This window comes from Psittacula echo, assembly GCF_963264785.1.
Source record: "Psittacula echo genome assembly, chromosome: 17".
Lineage (NCBI taxonomy): Eukaryota > Metazoa > Chordata > Aves > Psittaciformes > Psittacidae > Psittacula > Psittacula echo.
Window position 1 is genome coordinate 8,220,604 of NC_137753.1, and position 17,965 is coordinate 8,238,568.

Sequence of the window (17,965 nt, forward strand, 5' to 3'; positions counted from 1 at the left end):
GGAGGGAGGGAGAAGACATTTGTGGTGCTCCCAGGAACGGGAGCAACTGCTGGTGTTTAATCTTTAATGAACAAGATGTTGCAAAGTGCTGCAAGTCAGAGCGCGTTTGCTTAATGCTCCTCAGCCTCGTGCAGCAAGTGACGTCCCTGTTCGCAAGGCTCCACTCATGGCCATGAACCCTTGCATGCTGGTGGCCTCCCCTTGTGCTGGCCATCATCTTCCTCTGGTTACGGATGGGGAGCTGGATCACTCCCTACTGTTTTGGGGTGTGATTTGTAATCCTTTAGCATCCCAGCTGGCTCTTTGGCAAGGGGCAAAGGGCCTCCTTAAGCAGCAAATGCCTTAAATCCGGGACAACAACAATCAATCCTGCACCCATTAGGTAGCTCCTGGTCCCTTTTTTCCCCCCTCCCTCCTTGTATTTGCACCCCAAAATACCATTGTGGGCTTGGCAAAATGACTGCCGGAAGGTGGTGGAGAAATTGGTGTGAATTATGTATGAGCCCTGCTAATCACAGGCTGATTAAAATGATGATGTGTTAATATTATCTCTCCCTGTCGCCTCTGCCGAGAGGGACGTGTCGGCACCTGATGGATGGGGGGGACACGGTGGGGGCAGATGGGGCAGCTGCATCCCCACGTGTCCTCTTCTCTGGCTCCATCCCTAGGTATTGCTCCACCCTGATCCCTGGAAAAACCTTTGCTGCTCCAAATGACCATCACCAAATGCAAGGATGGGGATGGGTTAAAGCCTGGGGATATGTCCCAAAGGGGTACAGTCCATCGTTGGTTTGAGGTTGGCTTTTTGGGAAGTGCTGGGAGGTGAGAAATTAGGGAATAGGAGAGCTTTTGAAAATCCAAAGAAGCGTGAGCAGCAGCTCAGGGAGGGGATCCTGCCCCTCTGCTGTGCTCTGGGGAGACCCCCCCTGCAGCCCTGATCCAGCCCTGGGGCAGCAGCACAAGAGGGACGTGGAGCTGCTGGAGCGAGGCCAGAGGAGGCCATGGAGCTGCTGCGAGGGCTGGAGCAGCTCTGCTCTGGAGCCAGGCTGAGAGAGCTGGGCTGGGGCAGCCTGGAGAAGAGAAGGCTCCTGAAGGGGAGACCTGAGAGCAGCTCCAGTGCCTAAAGGGGCTACAAGGATGCTGGAGAGGGACTCTTCATCAGGAACTGGAGCGATAGGACAAGGGGTGCTGGGTTCAAACTGAAACAGGGGAGATTCAAACAGGTTAGAGATAAGGAATAGATTCTTCCCTGTGAGGGTGCTGAGGCGCTGGCCCAGGGTGCCCAGAGAAGCTGTGGCTGCCCCATCCCTGGCAGTGTTCAAGGCCAGGTTGGACACAGGGGCTTGGAGCAAGCTGCTCTAGTGAAGGTGTCCCTGCCCGTGGCAGGGGTTGGAGCTGGAGGAGCTTTAAGGTTCTTTCCAACCCAAACCATTCCATGATTCTACGTAGGTTAAAAAATACCAGGCACATGGGGAAGATGCAGAGGGGTTGCTTTGTGGTGCTTGGACACCCCGAAAGGCTCCATCACCCCAAGGTTTCCAAGGGCACCCAGGGGTGCTGTTGTGGGTTGTGTTTGAGTGGTTGCAACCCACCCACTCAGCCACTTTCTCATTCACCCTCCTCAACAGGCCAGGGGGGAGCTCAGCCTTTTTCGGATGCTCAGATGGGGCAGAAACAGGGCTTTCTGCCAGCACCTTGGTGGAAGCATCCGTTTGCGTCCTCCGCTTGCGTGGCCGGGGTGAAACCTGCCTCCTCCCGCGCAGCTATTCTGTAATTGAAAGCACTGAGCATGTTCCAATGTGCTCCTTCTATTAATGTGTCACTCCTGATTTAAAAGGACGTTTCATTTATCACTCCCTTCCCCCTCCCCTCCTTTTTGTCCACCCCCCTTTAAAACTGGATGTCGCAAGAATTCCCACCGCTCACTAGCAAAAATACTCTTCTTTCCCCAGGGGTGTGATCTAATCAGAGGGCTGGATTTCCATAGGGGTGAATCTAATCCGAGGGTGGCCTGGCATAGCTTGCACTAAGGAATATGTCTCATTTCAAAAGAGCAAAGGGGAAGGAGGGGAGCCTCGGGGTTCAGAGCTGCTTTTGGGATGCGGATGACACAGAGGATGATGGAGACGGAGGGTTGGGCTCTTCTTTTGGAGGTGCAAATCTGATGCTCAGCCCTGTTTAAATAGGCCTTTAAAGTCAGTAATAATTGTCACTGCTGGTTTCCTCTTCACGGTAAATTCAAAAAGGGACCAAAGTGGGGGTTTTGAGGACTGGTGACACTTCGCCATCCTCTGCTGTAGGAAAACAAAGGGAAGGGAGGGGATGAGGGATGAGATTCAGGGCATGAGGGACGAGATACGCACATCAGCCACAGCAAAACAGCAGGTTTTGGACAGCTCCATCTGGATTCCTGTGTTATTTTTCAGTACCTGGCTTTATTTTCACTGCTTTTCCCCCTCCCTTACACACATCCTTAGCATTTATGGGGCTGGTTCCTCCAGGGACCACACATCTGTTTCTCCCTGCTCTCACTCATGCTCTTTCCCTCCTTCTTTTTCCCACCTTCTAGGGTGATTTTGCTCTGAATTTGGGCAGCTGATGCTCTTCAAGCGGGTGGGTTTTCACCTTCCCTCCCCTTCCAGGTGTCGCTGGGGCTCCAGCATCAGCCCTTGTGGAGTCCCTATCCCCATAGCAATGGTGCAATAAATCACAGTCATCCAGAGCTTTGTCTTTGCCATGCAGGATCTGCTCAGGAAAACCGGAGCATCCTCTGGTTACATTCTGGTGTTTTTAAGGACCAGATATCCTTCCAGCACAGCTGAGACCAAGTTACTGGGCATGGAAATGAGAGCTGATGGGCTGCAGCCTGGTTGCCAGCTCAAAGAGGTTTTGTGGCTCAAGGAGAGAGCAGAGCCTATTTGAGCTGTACTTGGAGCCATCAAGAAGGTGCAGGTTCTGGGTGTGTTTGCAGGGGGACTTACTTGGGTAAGTGCTTGGGCCAATGCATTTGCTGCACATGAGTGGAGGTGGTTTACTGCAACCATCCCAAACTTGGCTATTTTTGACTTTTAAAAGCCACCAACCATCAGGAGACGGCCTAAGCACCACCAAAACACTTGGCTGGGCTGGAACAGGAATGGTTTAGCTTCCCATTGTTGTGCATAGGGTGTGAAAACCAATGATATGGGAAGAGGGGTGGAAAACCATCTGGAGATGATGCAGTTATGAACCAGGATCTCCCATCTCTCAATAATCCGTGAACACAAGGGAAAATGCAATCTTAACTGTGCCACTGTCACCCGTTGGCTTTATTTAATCACCCTGTTGATCCGCACCGAGGCAGAAGGGAGATGGTATCTTGCCTGGTTGATGAAGAGGCAGAGCTTTTCCACACACATGGAGGCTCCATCTCTGGCTTGAATCCATCCCTGCTTTCCTCTGGGCAGCTGCAGAATGTTTGCTCATCCCTTTCCCTTTGCTTTCCTGCCTGTTGCTCACCTCCCTATTGGAAATGTCAACAGAGAAGCAAGGGGAACCAGGGCACCTGCTGTGAGACCTCACCTGACCTTCCTCGCATCCCTCCTCCTCCTCCCTCTCCCATTGCTGCCTCTCTGTGTCTGCAGAGTTCGAGGGGGTTGTGTGCTCTGTTGGCAGCCGCAAGGAATTAATCCCTGCTTTAGCATGCTAAAATAAACCCTGTCCAGGCAAGGAGAGAGGCTGGAAAGAAGCTGGCCCGGAATGAATGTGAGGATTTGGGTTGCTGTCAGCAAGGAGGGAGGCGTCAGGCTGGGGCTGCAAAGGTGCAATGTTAAACCCCATCTTGCTGTGCACTGATTCAGGGCTAAAACAACCTTTAATTCAGCCCCCATCCCTAGTCCATGCTGCTGTCTCCTGGTGCGTAATGCTGCAGATGCTCACCACCACTAACAAAATCCATGGTTTATCCCATTTCCTTGCATCCAGCAAACCTGCTGTTGTAGCTCCCCCCGGAAAGCAGCACAAAGAGGGTTTCTTGAGTTTTAGAGCCCTCAATATGCCAGGCCACGCTGCTCTGCTGTTGCAGCAGGCACGTGTGTGTGCAGCATGCTCTCCCGCAGGTCGTGACTGAGATCATTGCAAAAACACCAGCAACTTGGTTTACAAGTGATGGGAGCCTCAAATTGCTGCCTGTAGGACATAGGAAACCACCTTCCCCTATTCCAAGGGGTCTTCTGTAGAGGAGTCTCATTTTGTGCAGCCCCATTTCCAACCCTGCTCCCATTATCCAGGTGCTCTGGGGTTTTTTTCCCCATTGTTTTTCCACCTGATGCAAGCAAATAATGGCTTTTTGCAGTGGGTTAAGTGCTGGTTTGGGGTGTCCTGGTTGCAGACATGGATACAGTCAGGGCAAGGATGCTAAAGGAAGGTTTGGATCTGCCCGGCTGTCAATCTGACATCTTCCAGCAGCCAGAGGAAATAGAGGAGAATAAAACAGAAATGTGAACGCCTGCCCTCCTGACCCTGCTGCTTCGTGCTCCTGCAATCCTTCTGCAGCAAATCGAGGGGAAACAAGGAGAAAAGGGCCAGACGGAGCCGCCGTGCTCTGACTTCTCGTCTGCTACAAGCACAGCTCCTGCATCCAGCTATAGGGAGATGGGGAAGCAGCAGGCTGTCAGCCAAAGCTGGGCTGTAAAACCACACGTTGGGCTTTGCACATCCTCTGATTGATTTGTTCCTGTAAGAAATGAGTGATTTAGAGGGTTTGTCAAGCAAAGCAAGGGGCAGAGGAATTTGGTCTGCAATGGGGAGAGAAGCAATGGGGGAGGTGAAGTAGAAGCTGGGTTTAAACTTGACCAGGGAAAGTTCAGGTTGGATTTAAGGAAAGAGTTCTTTACTGTGAGGGTGCTGAGGCGCTGGCCCAGGGTGCCCAGAGAAGCTGTGGCTGCCCCATCCCTGGCAGTGTTCAAGGCCAGGTTGGACACAGGGGCTTGGAGCAAGCTGCTCCAGTGGAAGGTGTCCCTGCCCACGGCAGGGGTTGGAACTGGATGAGCTTTAAGGTCCCTTCCAACCCAAACCATTCCATGATCTTCATAGGAAGGATGGGTTTGAGTTTGCAGGTGGGGAAGGTGGCCGGTGGGACCAGGGCCTTATGCATAGACCAGCGTGAGCCTCAAAATCTGGGTGCCCAGGGTTTATTTGGGCAAAAATGTGCAGTTTTGCAAAGCTGGGGAAAGGAGAAGCAGCTGAATGCTTGCTCCTTGCATTTTGGTGCTATAAGCTGGTAAATAAGGTCAGGAAGGATTCTTATCCCAGTTTCTACCTCTTTGGTGTATTGGGAGCAGCCAAAATTCATTGCAGCAATGGGGCAAGATGCCGCTCTGACGGGCTTGCCTGTGCATTATCCTTGTGTGGGATGCAGCCAGAGCTATTAATACCACAAAACCACTGGAGAACAGGATTTAACCCCCTTCCCCATCCTTCCCCAGCAGCTCAAGTCTCATTTTCTCCCTTTTTGTACCTTTTCCAGCCTACCTGACAGTGAGCATCGAGCCGCTGCCGCCCGTGGTGGTGGGAGATGCCGTCACCCTGAAATGCAACTTCAAGACAGATGGGAAGATGCGGGAGATTGTCTGGTACCGGGTAAGCAGTGCCAGTGCCTCTTCCTTGCCCTTGGGGACAGGGACATGAAGCCACCCGGCTGCTTTGCTCCTGTCCAACAGAAGGTCAAGGCTGGATGGTGGAGAGAAAGGCACACAGTGCTCTTGCTGATGGGAATTTCGATTCGGTGAAGCGGGCAGGCAGCCTGGCCTTTGAAAAGCTGAGTGGAGAGAGATGTAAAGGGGATTTGTAGTATCCTGAGGGCTCCACGAGGCTTTTCCCAGGTGTTTTGTTCTGTTTTCCAGGTGGATTTGGGGTTGACAGGATCGGTTCTGGAGGGCTTTGCACCGAGGGTTAGAGATGGTTGGGGTTTAGGAGAGGGAGGCTCAAGTTGGCGCCACCTTGGGAAGAGGATTTGCATGTTGGGTGTAAAATGATGCAAAAAAGAAAGTGGTTTTCATGCAAAATCAGGCAAAATTGAGGGTGTTCAGGGCTTGGAAAGCAGTGCTGGGTGCTTCACGTTGGGCTCCTCAAGAAAAACCTTTCCCCTTCCTGTCCCTGTCCCTAAAATACTCATGGATGTGGGATGCTGATCTGGAGCAAAGCAAGACTGGTTTTATCTGGGGAAGGGGGTTTGGAGGCTGTGGCTTTTCCCCCCTACCACCATCACTCCCATCTGCACCAAGCCTGGATCCAGCCTCAGCTGTAACAGTCCAGAGCAGTATTCTTGGCTTTCTCTGGGGAATTTCAGCATAAGCTGTCAAACACAACTGAACCCTCTATGATGGTTTGACCAGAGGAAACTCAGCTTTCCAGGATGGGAAAAAATCAGCTCTTTGCCTAGATGTTTGCTCACGGAGGAAGCAAAGAAAGAGCCAATGGGGCTGGTGGCATTGGGTGAAATCACTGCCTTTCATCTGAGGATATGTTTTGGTTTTACCATCTTGTTTCTGCTCCCCAAACAAGGAGCATCTTCTGCCTTCAAGCTCTTCTTTGCCTCCCGGCAGGTTTATCAGTAGGGAAAGGTGCTCTCCGGACTGATATATATTGAATTGCTGGAGCGTGGTGCATGCACAGGAATATTTCCATCACGTCCTGGCTGTTTGTGTTTAAGTGTGTAGGGGATGCAAGCAGAGAAATAGCAAAATACAACCCAAAACCTGCCCTGTACCTTAAATCACACCTTGCAATTGGCTTCGTCTCCCCCTTATTTTGGGGAAGAGGGTTTTTGTGCAGTGCTTCTTCCACCAACTCCACCATGTTTTTCCTTCCCTTTCCCACTTGGTAAGATTGGATTAACCCATTTTCTCGCGAGCTGGGGCTGGATTTGTTTAATCCCCCTGCGTGGAGGGATGCAGGAGCCCTTGGCAAGAGGATGATGCACTGGGGTGGCAGAGCAAATTACACTCTGAGTAACCACAGAGAGAGTGAGAAGGGAAAAAATAACTCAGCTTTTATTTTTATCATCACAAATCCCCTTTTCTTCCAGGTTTTTTACCTCCCCTTCCCTTTTTCTCCTTTCCCAGGGATCTTCCTGCATTCAGAAAGTGATTTTTCTCACAGAGCATCTCAGGATTTCCCAAATTCTCTCCTGATTTTACAGGTTTTTCCCCCTTTTCCCCCCACCTTTTCTTGCTCATGGACTTCTGCAGCCCAAACCCCTGTGGAGAGGTCATGGATGGTCTCGTGTGAGCCAGGTGGAGATGCTGGGGCTGTGCAGTTCTATTCCTGCCATTTGTAAATCATCCTCACAGCATGTTTGTGAGCTCACTGAAGCACTGGAGCAGGGTGTGGGGGACCCTCTGGGGCTCTCCTTTCCCTTTCCCTTGTCTTGTTTCACAGAGAGCAGAGTGAGCTCCCTGCATTTAAGGATGCAGAGTGGCTCCAGGGGTACACACTGGATGGTGGAGGGAGGGGAAGCAGAAAGGGGAGCACAGCAGCAAACTCAGTGACAGCAGTTTGGTGTAGGGCATAAGGTGGGAGCATAGCCCATGGGGTGCAGCCATAACTCATAGGGCGCATCCATGACTCAAGAGGCGCATCCATAACTCATGGGGTACATTCATAACCCATTGGGGTGCATGCATAATAGCGAGTTGAGAGCATGCAGAGCCATGGGGTAAGTGCTTGACTCGGTTAGGTGCATGCATAACCCATGAAGTGTGTTTGTAAACCTGTCAGGAGCGTGCATAACCTGCTGGGAGCATGCATAACCCTTTAGGATGCATGCATAACCCATCAGGTTATGTGGTGCATGTATCTCCAACCCATCGGTGTGCATGCATAGCTTGTTGAAAGCATGCATAGCCTGTCAGGGTGGGTGTATAACCCATGGGGCGCATCCGTAGCCCGTGGGGTGCATACATAACCCATCAGGGTGGGTGTATATCCCATGGAATGGGTGCATAACCTACGGGTGGGTGCATAACCCATGGAATGGGTGCATAACCCATGGGTGGGTCTATAAGCTATGGGGTGTATTCATAACCAATGGGGTGGGTGCATAACCCATTGAGGTGCATGAACATCAAAACTAAAGGCTGTGAGGTGTAAACCAGATTCTTACCATGGGTAAGGCAGGTAAAACCCCACTGAGAAGCACCGTTGATGCACACCAGCACCCCCAAACCCTCTCTCCAGCATGGGAGCCCCATTGCTGAAGGGCAGAAAACAGAGGTGGCGGCAACAGACAACTTCTTCAGGTCTTGGCATGAGCCGCTGCTTTAGGTTGCTTAATGCAAGGACTGAAGGAGACCTGGGATGAGCAAAGGGGGCTTTTTCACAGCCCAAACAGGAACGTGCACCATCTGCAGAGGCGATAATTAATATTCACCCACCCCCTCCGCGCTGAAGTCATCTGCAGAAGGTGCGATGTGCCTGAGAACATGTGCAAACACGGGTCTGGACCCCTTGTGCGTCAGGCGAGCACTGAAAACCCCTTGTGCAGAGGACAAGGGCGGTGGCATCCTTGTAATGAGTCCGGGAAGACACGGAGCTGTCAAGCTGTTCTCTGGTGTCTTGGGGGTCACACTGAGACCTGATTAGTATGGTCAGTGCCACGCTGCAGCAAGGGATGGGGAGGGAGAAAATGACTTTTTGCAGCAGTGCAGAGCTCTAAGGGAAAATAATAGGAAGCGGGAGAGGGAGGGAAAATCCTCAGGGTGTCTGTTGTGGCTCTGCACAGACATCTGGCAGCAGGCTGTACACACAGCCGGGGGCTCAGAGGATGGCAATCGCAATAAAGTCTTTTGCACAGTTCTGGTGGCAGGCGAGGGCTGGGCAGGATTCCCTGGAGGAGAGCAGTGATCCAACGCTCAGCATCCCTCTGCCCAGTGGGGACCAGAGCTTTGGCCTGGGGATGTATGGCTGGAAGAGCTGGGGGTGGAGGGGAGCCCTTGGGTCTGGGGTTGCTTTTCCTCAATGAATTAGAGTTTGGTGCTCAGTCTAATTAGCAAGAAGGAAAATAACAGAGAGACAGGGACGGTGTTGCTGTCTGCAGGGCCCTTGGCAGGCATTGCTCTCCGTAGCACCCATCATGAGCACTCATCTACCCCTCTGCTGTGTTCCGGGGAGACCCCCCCTGCAGCCCTGATTCAGCTCTGGGGCAGCAGCACAAGGGGGATGTGGAGCTGCTGGAGCGAGGCCAGAGGAGGCCATGGAGATGCTGCGAGGGCTGGAGCAGCTCTGCTCTGGAGCCAGGCTGAGAGAGCTGGGCTGGGGCAGCCTGGACAAGAGAAGGCTCCTGAAGGGGAGACCTGAGAGCAGCTCCAGTGCCTAAAGGGGCTGCAGGAAACCTGGAGAGGGGCTTGGGACAAGGGCCTGTAGGGACAGGCCAAGGGGAATGGCTTGAACCTGCCCGAGGGGAGACTGAGATGAGCTCTTAGGCAGAAGCTCTTCCCTGTGAGGGTGCTGAGGCGCTGGCCCAGGGTGCCCAGAGAAGCTGTGGCTGCCCCATCCCTGGCAGTGTTCAAGGCCAGGTTGGACACAGGGGCTTGGAGCAAGCTGCTCCAGTGGAAGGTGTACCTGCCTGTGGCAGGGGTTGGAGCTGGAGGAGCTTTAAGGTCCCGTCCAACCAAAACCATTCTGTGATTTACACGGGCCACACTGGAGGCAAGGGCGATCTGGAACATGGAGTGGCACTGCAGGATCTCCTTTAAGATTAAAAACACCACCTGGCACTTCCTAGCGCTCAGCACCTTCGGCTCCATCTCCATCAGCGGGTTCCTGTAATCCTGTGGGAGATGCCAGTGCATCAGCATCCCTGAATCCCTGTGCTCCCCATCCCAAACAAGGGGTTCTCCCACCTGAAGGATATGTTTCAGGGAGTCCACGTAGCTCTGCACAATGGAGCCCTGTCTGGCAAAGGCTGGGGGAGCTCCAAAACCGATGGCCAGGGCAGGTAGGAGCCAATGCATTGCAGATGTTGGTGGTACTTCTCAGAGCTGCCTGATCAATGGTGACAAAGCTCAGTCCCCGCAGGGGCTGCCTCTGCCATTGCCCATTAGGAGCAATGAGACGTTACAGCTCCGGTGGCTCCCTCGGTGGTTCCAAGCAGGAAATGTTGCTGGTGACAGTGATAAAGTCACTACTCGCAGCAGCATCAGCTACAGGGGAGGGGGAAATTGGGATGGAGGAGCCAAGTGAAGGACACCCAATGTGCTGAGGCTGTTGCAAGCCCTTCCTATACTGTACAATGCTGCTGGAACAGCCCAGATTTGGGGATGCTGGTTTGGGGATGCTGGAGATGGTCCAGGCTAGAGGCATCGGGATGCTGCTTTTTACCTCTCAACCCCAGAAATTCACAGCCCCCTCCTTATTTTCAAGCCAACCCCACTTATGGCGGGTTGTGTCTCTGATTTATAAACCTGCTTTTCTATAGGGTAAAAATACTCGAGTTCTAAGGCTGCAGGGATATTCTGTAAGATCCGAGTGAAGCTGCTGATGGAGAGATCTTGGGCTGGTAACTGCGAGAGGTTTGATTCGTGCCATTCATCCACCTGGGAGATGATCATTTGCATGTCAGTGTGGGGAACCCTTTAAATTCCTCATGCTCAGGCAGGGAAAGAAGGTCACAAGCAGCAGCACAGTTTATTGAGTTCTTTATTACATCTGGGTATGGGCATCACTCTGGCTCCAGGGATGCAGTGGGGAGCCTGGGCTGCACTTCCCAGTACCTGTTTGATCAGGCATGTGGTTTAGTGATGCCAGAGGGGGGTACCAGCATGGGTGCTGCCCTTTGGGGGATAAAGATGGGTTGTAGTGCTCATTCTGGGATCAAACCATCCGGATTTGGGCAAATCAATCAACTACTCTGTATTTTTGGAAGACAAGTGTGCTGCTGGTGGTGTTTTGGATGGTTCTGGGCAAGGAAGGACTGAGTGGTCCAGCAAGCTCAGGGCAGGAGGAAGGATATCAGCTAGAGAAGGGGTTTTCCAGCATGATGTGTTTCTCCCAAAGGCTGTGACATGGGTTTGGATGTAGGAATGCTGCAAACCCCTGGAAGCACACTAAGCATTGCTCTCACTCCTTGCAGCTCCTTCATTGTATTTTCCCTCTTGCCACAGCAAGTGCTTGTTGCAGCTCCTTGGAGAAAGGGTGTAAATTCAGCCCTAGAACTGGAGCCCAGTGATGCTTCATGTCCCAGAGTGCTATGGAGAGCCTCTGTCCCTGTATAACCACTTTGTCCTCCACAATCCATCCCCACCGATCCCCTTGGTCCTGCACCCATCTCTCCGTGATGCTTATCTAACCCATGAGCATCCCAGTGAGATGCTCCAGCAATATTAACGGTACCAGTGTATTTTGGGAACAGCAAAGGGCCTCCAATAAGAGGAAAGAGGCAGGATGGGGCTGCCCCAGTGACAGCAGGAAGGAGCAGGAGGTTAATGTCTCCCTGTGCAGTGGCAATTGCAGGTGTTTTGTCAGGAATAAGGTTTTTACTAGGGTTTATACACAATGCAGCAGGCAGCCCTGGGCTGCCTGAGCTCAGCTCTGCTGCCCTAAACCTGCCTTTTCCTCGTCCTGTGCCTCTTTCTTCCTGCTCCTCAATGTGGGCACATAATGTGGGGCAATCACTATTACATGCTGCTGAATTGTCATTCTTTTTTAACCCAGCAAGAAGTGGCTTGGCTGTTCCTGCACCCCTGTGGCTTCACCAACTTCATATGCAGCTCCTCTCCAAAATAATTGACCCCAGGGCACACATAAAGGGCTGAAAGTAGGTCTAATCCCTGGAGAGGGACTATTCTATATGTGCCTTTCCACAGGAGCTTATTAACTGCCTGTAATTCTCTAAGGATACAACCAGGCTGCAGCATCATGCCTCCCTGTGCATCCTCAGGGGATACAAGGGGTCCCATGGGTGGCACGAGTGATGCTTTGAGCTGCATTTTCCACTCCCATCCTTGGATGTAGCTCGATGCTCTCTGGCTTTGCCCTCATCTGTCCAGATGTGCTGGGGAACTCCTGTGGCTGCAAACTCCTGGTCTACGAGCATCACCTCCACTGCTCCCCATCCCCATTCCCTGAGCATCCCTCCTTGAACCAACCACTCTGTTGCACCCCAACATAATCCCTTTGAGATGATCCATGAAGAGCTTCTCAATCTGGGAGCAGCTCCAAGATTTCTCCCCACACCTACCCCACGGCATCAATAAAAGCCAGGGAAAATCAGACACGTCCTTGAAAACTTCCCCTCATTCCCAAGGCCGGAGATTTACAACACTGATAATTCTTCTTGCAGTTCTTTATCCCACATCCCTGCCAGCGTGTATTTTCTTTGCAATAAAAGCCTCAGCCTTGACAAATAAATGTGAAGAGGTGGTTTTAGTGTCAGCAGTTTGGGTTTGTTTCCCCTTTCTTTTAGCCATAAAAAAGGGGAAAAAGATCAAATCTGGAATCAAAGATGAGTTTTGTCCAAGTGGGGAGAGAAATGCTGGGTGGCAAAATGGGTTTCCTCCCTGAGAGATGCTGGTTTGGGGGTTAATCCCCCAAATCCCTTTCTTCTGCACCTGGCTTGTGTTAAAAAATAACTGTTCCAATCCTCTGATGGACCGATCTGAGATGTTACAGCCCCAAAATCTGCATCCACACATACGCATATTGCTTTCCTCTGCCTTTTCCTACTTAATTTCGTGCTAAACTTTGCTCCTCGGAAGAGGGGAAGATAAATCTGAAGACGCTGAGGGGCACAGGGAAGAAACGAGTCCTCCCTGCTCCTAAAAAGAGCCTTTTTCCACTTAAAAATTACAACCCCCCTGAGCAGATGGAGATGGCAGTTGGCAACACGATAACAGGATGGAAATGCACTGGATTTGCTTTTGGTTTCAGCAAGCTCATACAAGATACATAATATTTATTGATGCTTAAGAAAAATAGTAAAGAAATTATAAATATAATAAAAACATATTACAAATGAAAAAGTGGGTGTGAAGCTGCTCGTGCATTTGCAAACATGACCTAGGGCATCTCATATCCAGGTTTTACTTTTGCAGGTCACCGATGGTGGCACCATCAAACAGAAGATCTTCACCTTCGATGCCATGTTCTCCACCAATTTCTCCCACATGGAGAACTATCGGAAGAGGGAGGATCTGGTCTACCAGTCCACCGTGCGGTAAGTCACCTTGATATCCCCTTCTCCGGCATGCTGGCTGCTTCTTAATGCCTATTTTTAGAAATCTGGCCCTATTTTGGGGTAGTTGAAGGTATTGAAGGGAAGCAAGTCCAGAGGAAGCCACGAGGATGATCAGGGGCTCGAGCACCTCCCATATGGAGCCAGGCTGAGAACATTGGGGCTGTTCAGCCTGGAGAAGAGAAGCTGCGTGGAGACCTCAGAGCAGCTTCCAGTGTCTGAAGGGGGCTACAAGGATGCTGGAGAGGGACTCTTCGTCAGGGACTGTAGCGATAGGACAGGGGGTGATGGGTTCAAACTGAAACAGGGGAAGTTCAGATTGGAGATAAGAAGAAAGTCTTCACTATGAGAACGGTGAGGCATGGGAACGGGCTGTCCAAGGAAGTTGTGGCTGCCCCATTTCTGACAGTGATCAAGGCCAGGTTCAATGGGGCTTGGAGCAAGCTGCTCTAGTGGAAGGTGTCCCTGCCCATGGCAGGGGTTGGAACTGGATGAGCTGTAAGGTCCCTTCAACACAAGCCATTCTATGATTTGGGCAATACTTGATGTGTCCTCTTTGACTGTCCCAGGGATTCAGTGCATTGCAAAGAAATTATCACGCCTTAATGCTCCGTCACCAAATATCCTAGGGTTGTCCAAATGTTCCTTCTTGTCCCTAGGGAAAAGGTGACATTGGTGGCGATTTCCAGGGGTGAAAATGGGCAGAGAAAAGCAAGGCTTGGGAAAACAACAAAATAGCTATCTATATTTAAAGCAGGCAGTGTGGAAGTTTGTCTTTGCTTCTCTTCCAAGTGCAAAATCACTTGCAGGGGTGTCAGCTTTATTACTGATTACATACTTGCTTTATTGACAATGGAATAAAAGCAAAACCAAATCTGGTAAAAACTGTCAGGGGGAGACTTAATTCAAGGTAAAAAAAAGCCAGGGTGAAGTATGTATTTTCCACAATTATTACTTTTTACCTCTTTGTTTCCTTTTTAAATGAGAAGTTGCCAATCGCATTCCGTAGCTCATGTTTCCCAACGTTGTAATAAGAATTCTGTGGCTGATGGGGAAAATACAGTTGTTGCCTCAAAGTGATGTGATGTTTCCAACTCCAAATGTCTGCGTGTGCTTGGAAAGGGCTTGACAGGGCTGGTCCCACCAGATGAGCACGTGCACAAGTGGAAATTCCTTCTAATTCCTTGGAATTTGAGTTTTGGGGGGGTTTTGCTGGTTTTTTTCTGTTACACTCAGAGGTGGGGTTTTATTACAAGGAAGAGCAAGTGTGCTGGATGGCTGCATGGGAATAAAGTGACTATGGAGTGGAGAAAAAGCAGGAAAGCAGGGCTGGAGAGGACACGGTATGGGTTTGCTTAGGAGGTGCTATGGGGAGTCTCAGGGTACTCAAGGCTGCTCGGGAGGATGCACAGGGTTTGCTCATGGGAAGTTCAGGAGAAGCTTGGGATGTTCAGAGGTTACTCAAGGGTTGTTCAAGGAATATTTGGGATATTCAGGGTCTTGCTCAGGAGATGCTCAGGGATTCTCAGAGGATGCTCAGAGATACCATAGGGCTTGCTCAGGGGATGCTCAAGGCTTGCTTAGAGGAAGGTCAGGGGATGATCAGGAGATGCTGTGGTGTTGGTCAGGGGGTTGGTTAGAGGCTGTTCAGGCAATAGGTTGCCAAAGGGATGTTCAGGAGATGGTTAGGGGCTTGCTTAGAAGATGCTTTGGGGTTGGTCAGAGGATGTTCAGGCAATGAACAAAGATGGCTCAGATGCTTGCTCAGACGCTATGGAGTTGATCAGAGGATGCTCAGGGGCTTGCTCAGGGGATGCTCAGGCAATAGGTTGCCCAAGAGGATGTTCAGGAGATGCTCAGAGGCTGCTCCACTCCTTTATTTTGTTTCCCCGTGGAGCACAGGCTCCTTTCAGCAGCTCACTCCGATGCTGTACACATTTCTGACACAACTAATTGTTGTTTAGAGCTTGTGTTGGCGGCTTCACAAAGGGATTACACATTCCCTAACTCACCAGCCCTGCTTCCTGCCATAAACCCACTGGTTTCACTCAATGCTGGATTTAGCCATTGCTCTCCTCAAACAGGGAAGCAGCAGGAAAGTTGGGGTATTAAACCAGACTAAAACATCCCCTGTGCACACAGCGAGACATCACAAGCATCCCTTGAGCAAGGGACAAGGACGTGCCCTGTTCACCCGGTAATGGCACATTGCACCACCCCCAGCTGCTTTTTTTGGCTCAGAACCCTCTGTTTTCCTCCCTTTCACCACATATTGTAGAACTAATAGAATTTGCAAGCAGAAAATTTCACCGCTCTAGGACCAGGAACTTAAAAGCATCGGTAATCATCGGCACGGCGCCGGCAAATCATCCGTGGAGCCAGGGATGTTCATGGCAAAAGTCTTTTCACACAGTTGCCTTTTTTAAGAGCAAAACAGCAAGTTGCCTGGAGAGAAAGGAGATATTTCTTAGAGGCTCTGAAAAGACTTGTTTTCTGAATCATTGGCTTGATGCTCTATTTGGAGGGGGGGGGTGTCCTGCCTTATTTTGGGCTCTGGTGAAGAAATGGAGCACTATTAGGATGGGTTTAGTGATGGGTCAGGTGCTTCCCAGCCATTTCCACTCGGTTTTTCTCTCCCTTTCATTTTACCCTTCTGGATTTTCGTCTCTTCTTTTCATCTTTGCAATGGCACGGGCACGTCGGTGCCATCCCACGGAGCGTTATCCCGAGCGGCGCGGCTCTTATCTGCACGGCGCAGAGGGCTGCTGGGGCTGCCTCTTTTCATAGCGGCTTTGAACGCCGCCCGCTCAGATGTGAAGAGCAAAGCTGAGAGATATCCAGCCCTGGATTATTTCCTTTCCCCTCCTTTGATTAAAAACCCACCCTTGTCGAGGAAGGCACTGCTTTATGAATATCTACATAGGTTTTTTTCCCCTTATTTCCTGCATGCTTAGAGGACACAAAGGACATAACGGGCAGTGTTTTGGCTTTGCAGGGCTGGGAGGCCCCTCCCTCTGGTCCTTACCCATTGCAGAAACATCAAACCGACCCAATTAGGACCATTTTCACCCAAATCGACGTGCAAACCCAAAGGGCTTGTCCTTGGCAGCCACTGGGACATGGTGTCCCCAGCTTGGTGGGGACCAAAACTGCTCCTGCAAGCCACTAACGAAGGGTGTGGATGATTTCCTGCTCTGTGAGTGGGTAATTAGAGGCTGGAACAGATGGAGGAGGCTTAGTTGAAAGCGTCAAGGCTATTAAAAGGGGCTCCCAAGTGACTGTTCACTTCGATGGGGGCTTGTTCCTGCTGGTGGGGGGCTCGTGTAGCAAGGATGAGGCATGGGAAGGCAGCCAGAGGCTTCCAGAAAGGATCCAGCAAACCAGAGCCAGATTTACCCCAGGATAGGGAAGCCCTATGAGGCGCATGCCTTGGTTTGTCCAGAAAAGTGGAGGATATTAAGCTGGGAGTGCTTAATGGTGCTCCATGTGGGAAATGATCTTATCCTTGTTACTGTGGTGGGATACCACTGACCACTGAGGTGGGATAATGCTGGCTGGCAAGGTAGGATGATGCTGCCAACTGGGAAGGTGGGACGCTACCGGCTGGTGAGGTGGGATGCTGCCAGTCAGCAAGGTGGGACGATGATGCTGACTGATGGGGTGGGATGCTAACAGCCAGGGACGTGGGATGATGCTGCAACTGGTGAGGTGGGATGCTGCTAGTCAGCAAAGTGGCTCCTTTGCCTCTGATGTGATATCTCCACCTCCAGCAGCACTGAGCCTTTTGCACATCCCTTCCTCTCCTGGTTTTCTTTATATCTCTGTAAAGACCCTAGATAATCTATCGATCCATGTGTACTCCGGGTTTGCTTGGAGATTCTGATGCTTTTTATCCGCCACGCTTTGCTACAGCCGTTGCATCGCCTGAGTGGTCTGTAATGTCCAGTGTTGAGCCTTTAACATCGGCGTTCTGCAGATGTTTGATGTCCAGGCTTCTTGGGATTCTGCTCTTGGTGGTGCTTTTACCTCCCTTAAGCTTCTCCTTTCTATAATGCAATTACTTACCCTCCCAAGGAGCTGTCAGTGCTGCTAAACTCCACCTGCTAAACCACATTACACAGCTCTCTCCTGCAGCCGTTGCAGTTATTAATAGTGTATTGATCCCTGTCACCTGTAAAAAGCAACCCCATCCGACACCTTGAGATCCGGATGCTGACCACTGCATCCCCCAGGAAAATGGGGTCAGGATGGAAGGGGAAGCGGGTGGTGAGCTCTGTCTCTCCTCTCCAGCCTCCCTGAGGTGCGCATTTCAGACAATGGTCCCTATGAGTGTCATGTGGGGATTTACGACCGAGCCACACGGGAGAAGGTGGTCCTGGCCTCCGGAAATGTATTCCTGAACGTGATGGGTGAGTGCAGCCCTGGATGGGTGGGACTGGAGGGGGAGCAAATGCAGGGTCTCAGGGTTGGGGGACAGCAGGGATTTGGCTCATTTTTCCATCCCCAGGGATGGGAGTGAGGATGAGGATGGGGACAACAGGTCAAAGGAGAGGATCCTGCCCCTCTACTGTGCTCTCGTGACACCCCACTTGCAGCACTGTGTGCAGTTCTGGTGTCCTCAGCATAAGGACATGGAGCTGTTGGAACAAGTGCAGAGGAGGCCACGAGGATGATCAGGGGCTGGAGCAGCTCCTGTATGGAGCCAGGCTGAGAACATCAGGGCTGTTCAGCCTGGAGAAGAGAAGGCTGCGTGGA

General features: G+C 51.3%; 1 protein-coding gene across 1 annotated transcript in view; it reads left to right on the forward strand.

Annotated features, from left to right (window-relative positions):
* Nucleotides 1-17,965, forward strand: part of IGSF21 (immunoglobin superfamily member 21) — a gene marked incomplete at both ends in the record, with an annotated part of 39,573 nt that overhangs the window by 16,535 nt on the left and 5,073 nt on the right. The window contains 3 exons of the mRNA XM_080631190.1: nt 5,507-5,619; nt 13,071-13,192; nt 17,501-17,619. Of these exons, the coding sequence (XP_080487316.1) occupies nt 5,507-5,619; nt 13,071-13,192; nt 17,501-17,619 (354 nt within the window). The remainder of the gene's footprint in view (nt 1-5,506; nt 5,620-13,070; nt 13,193-17,500; nt 17,620-17,965) is intronic.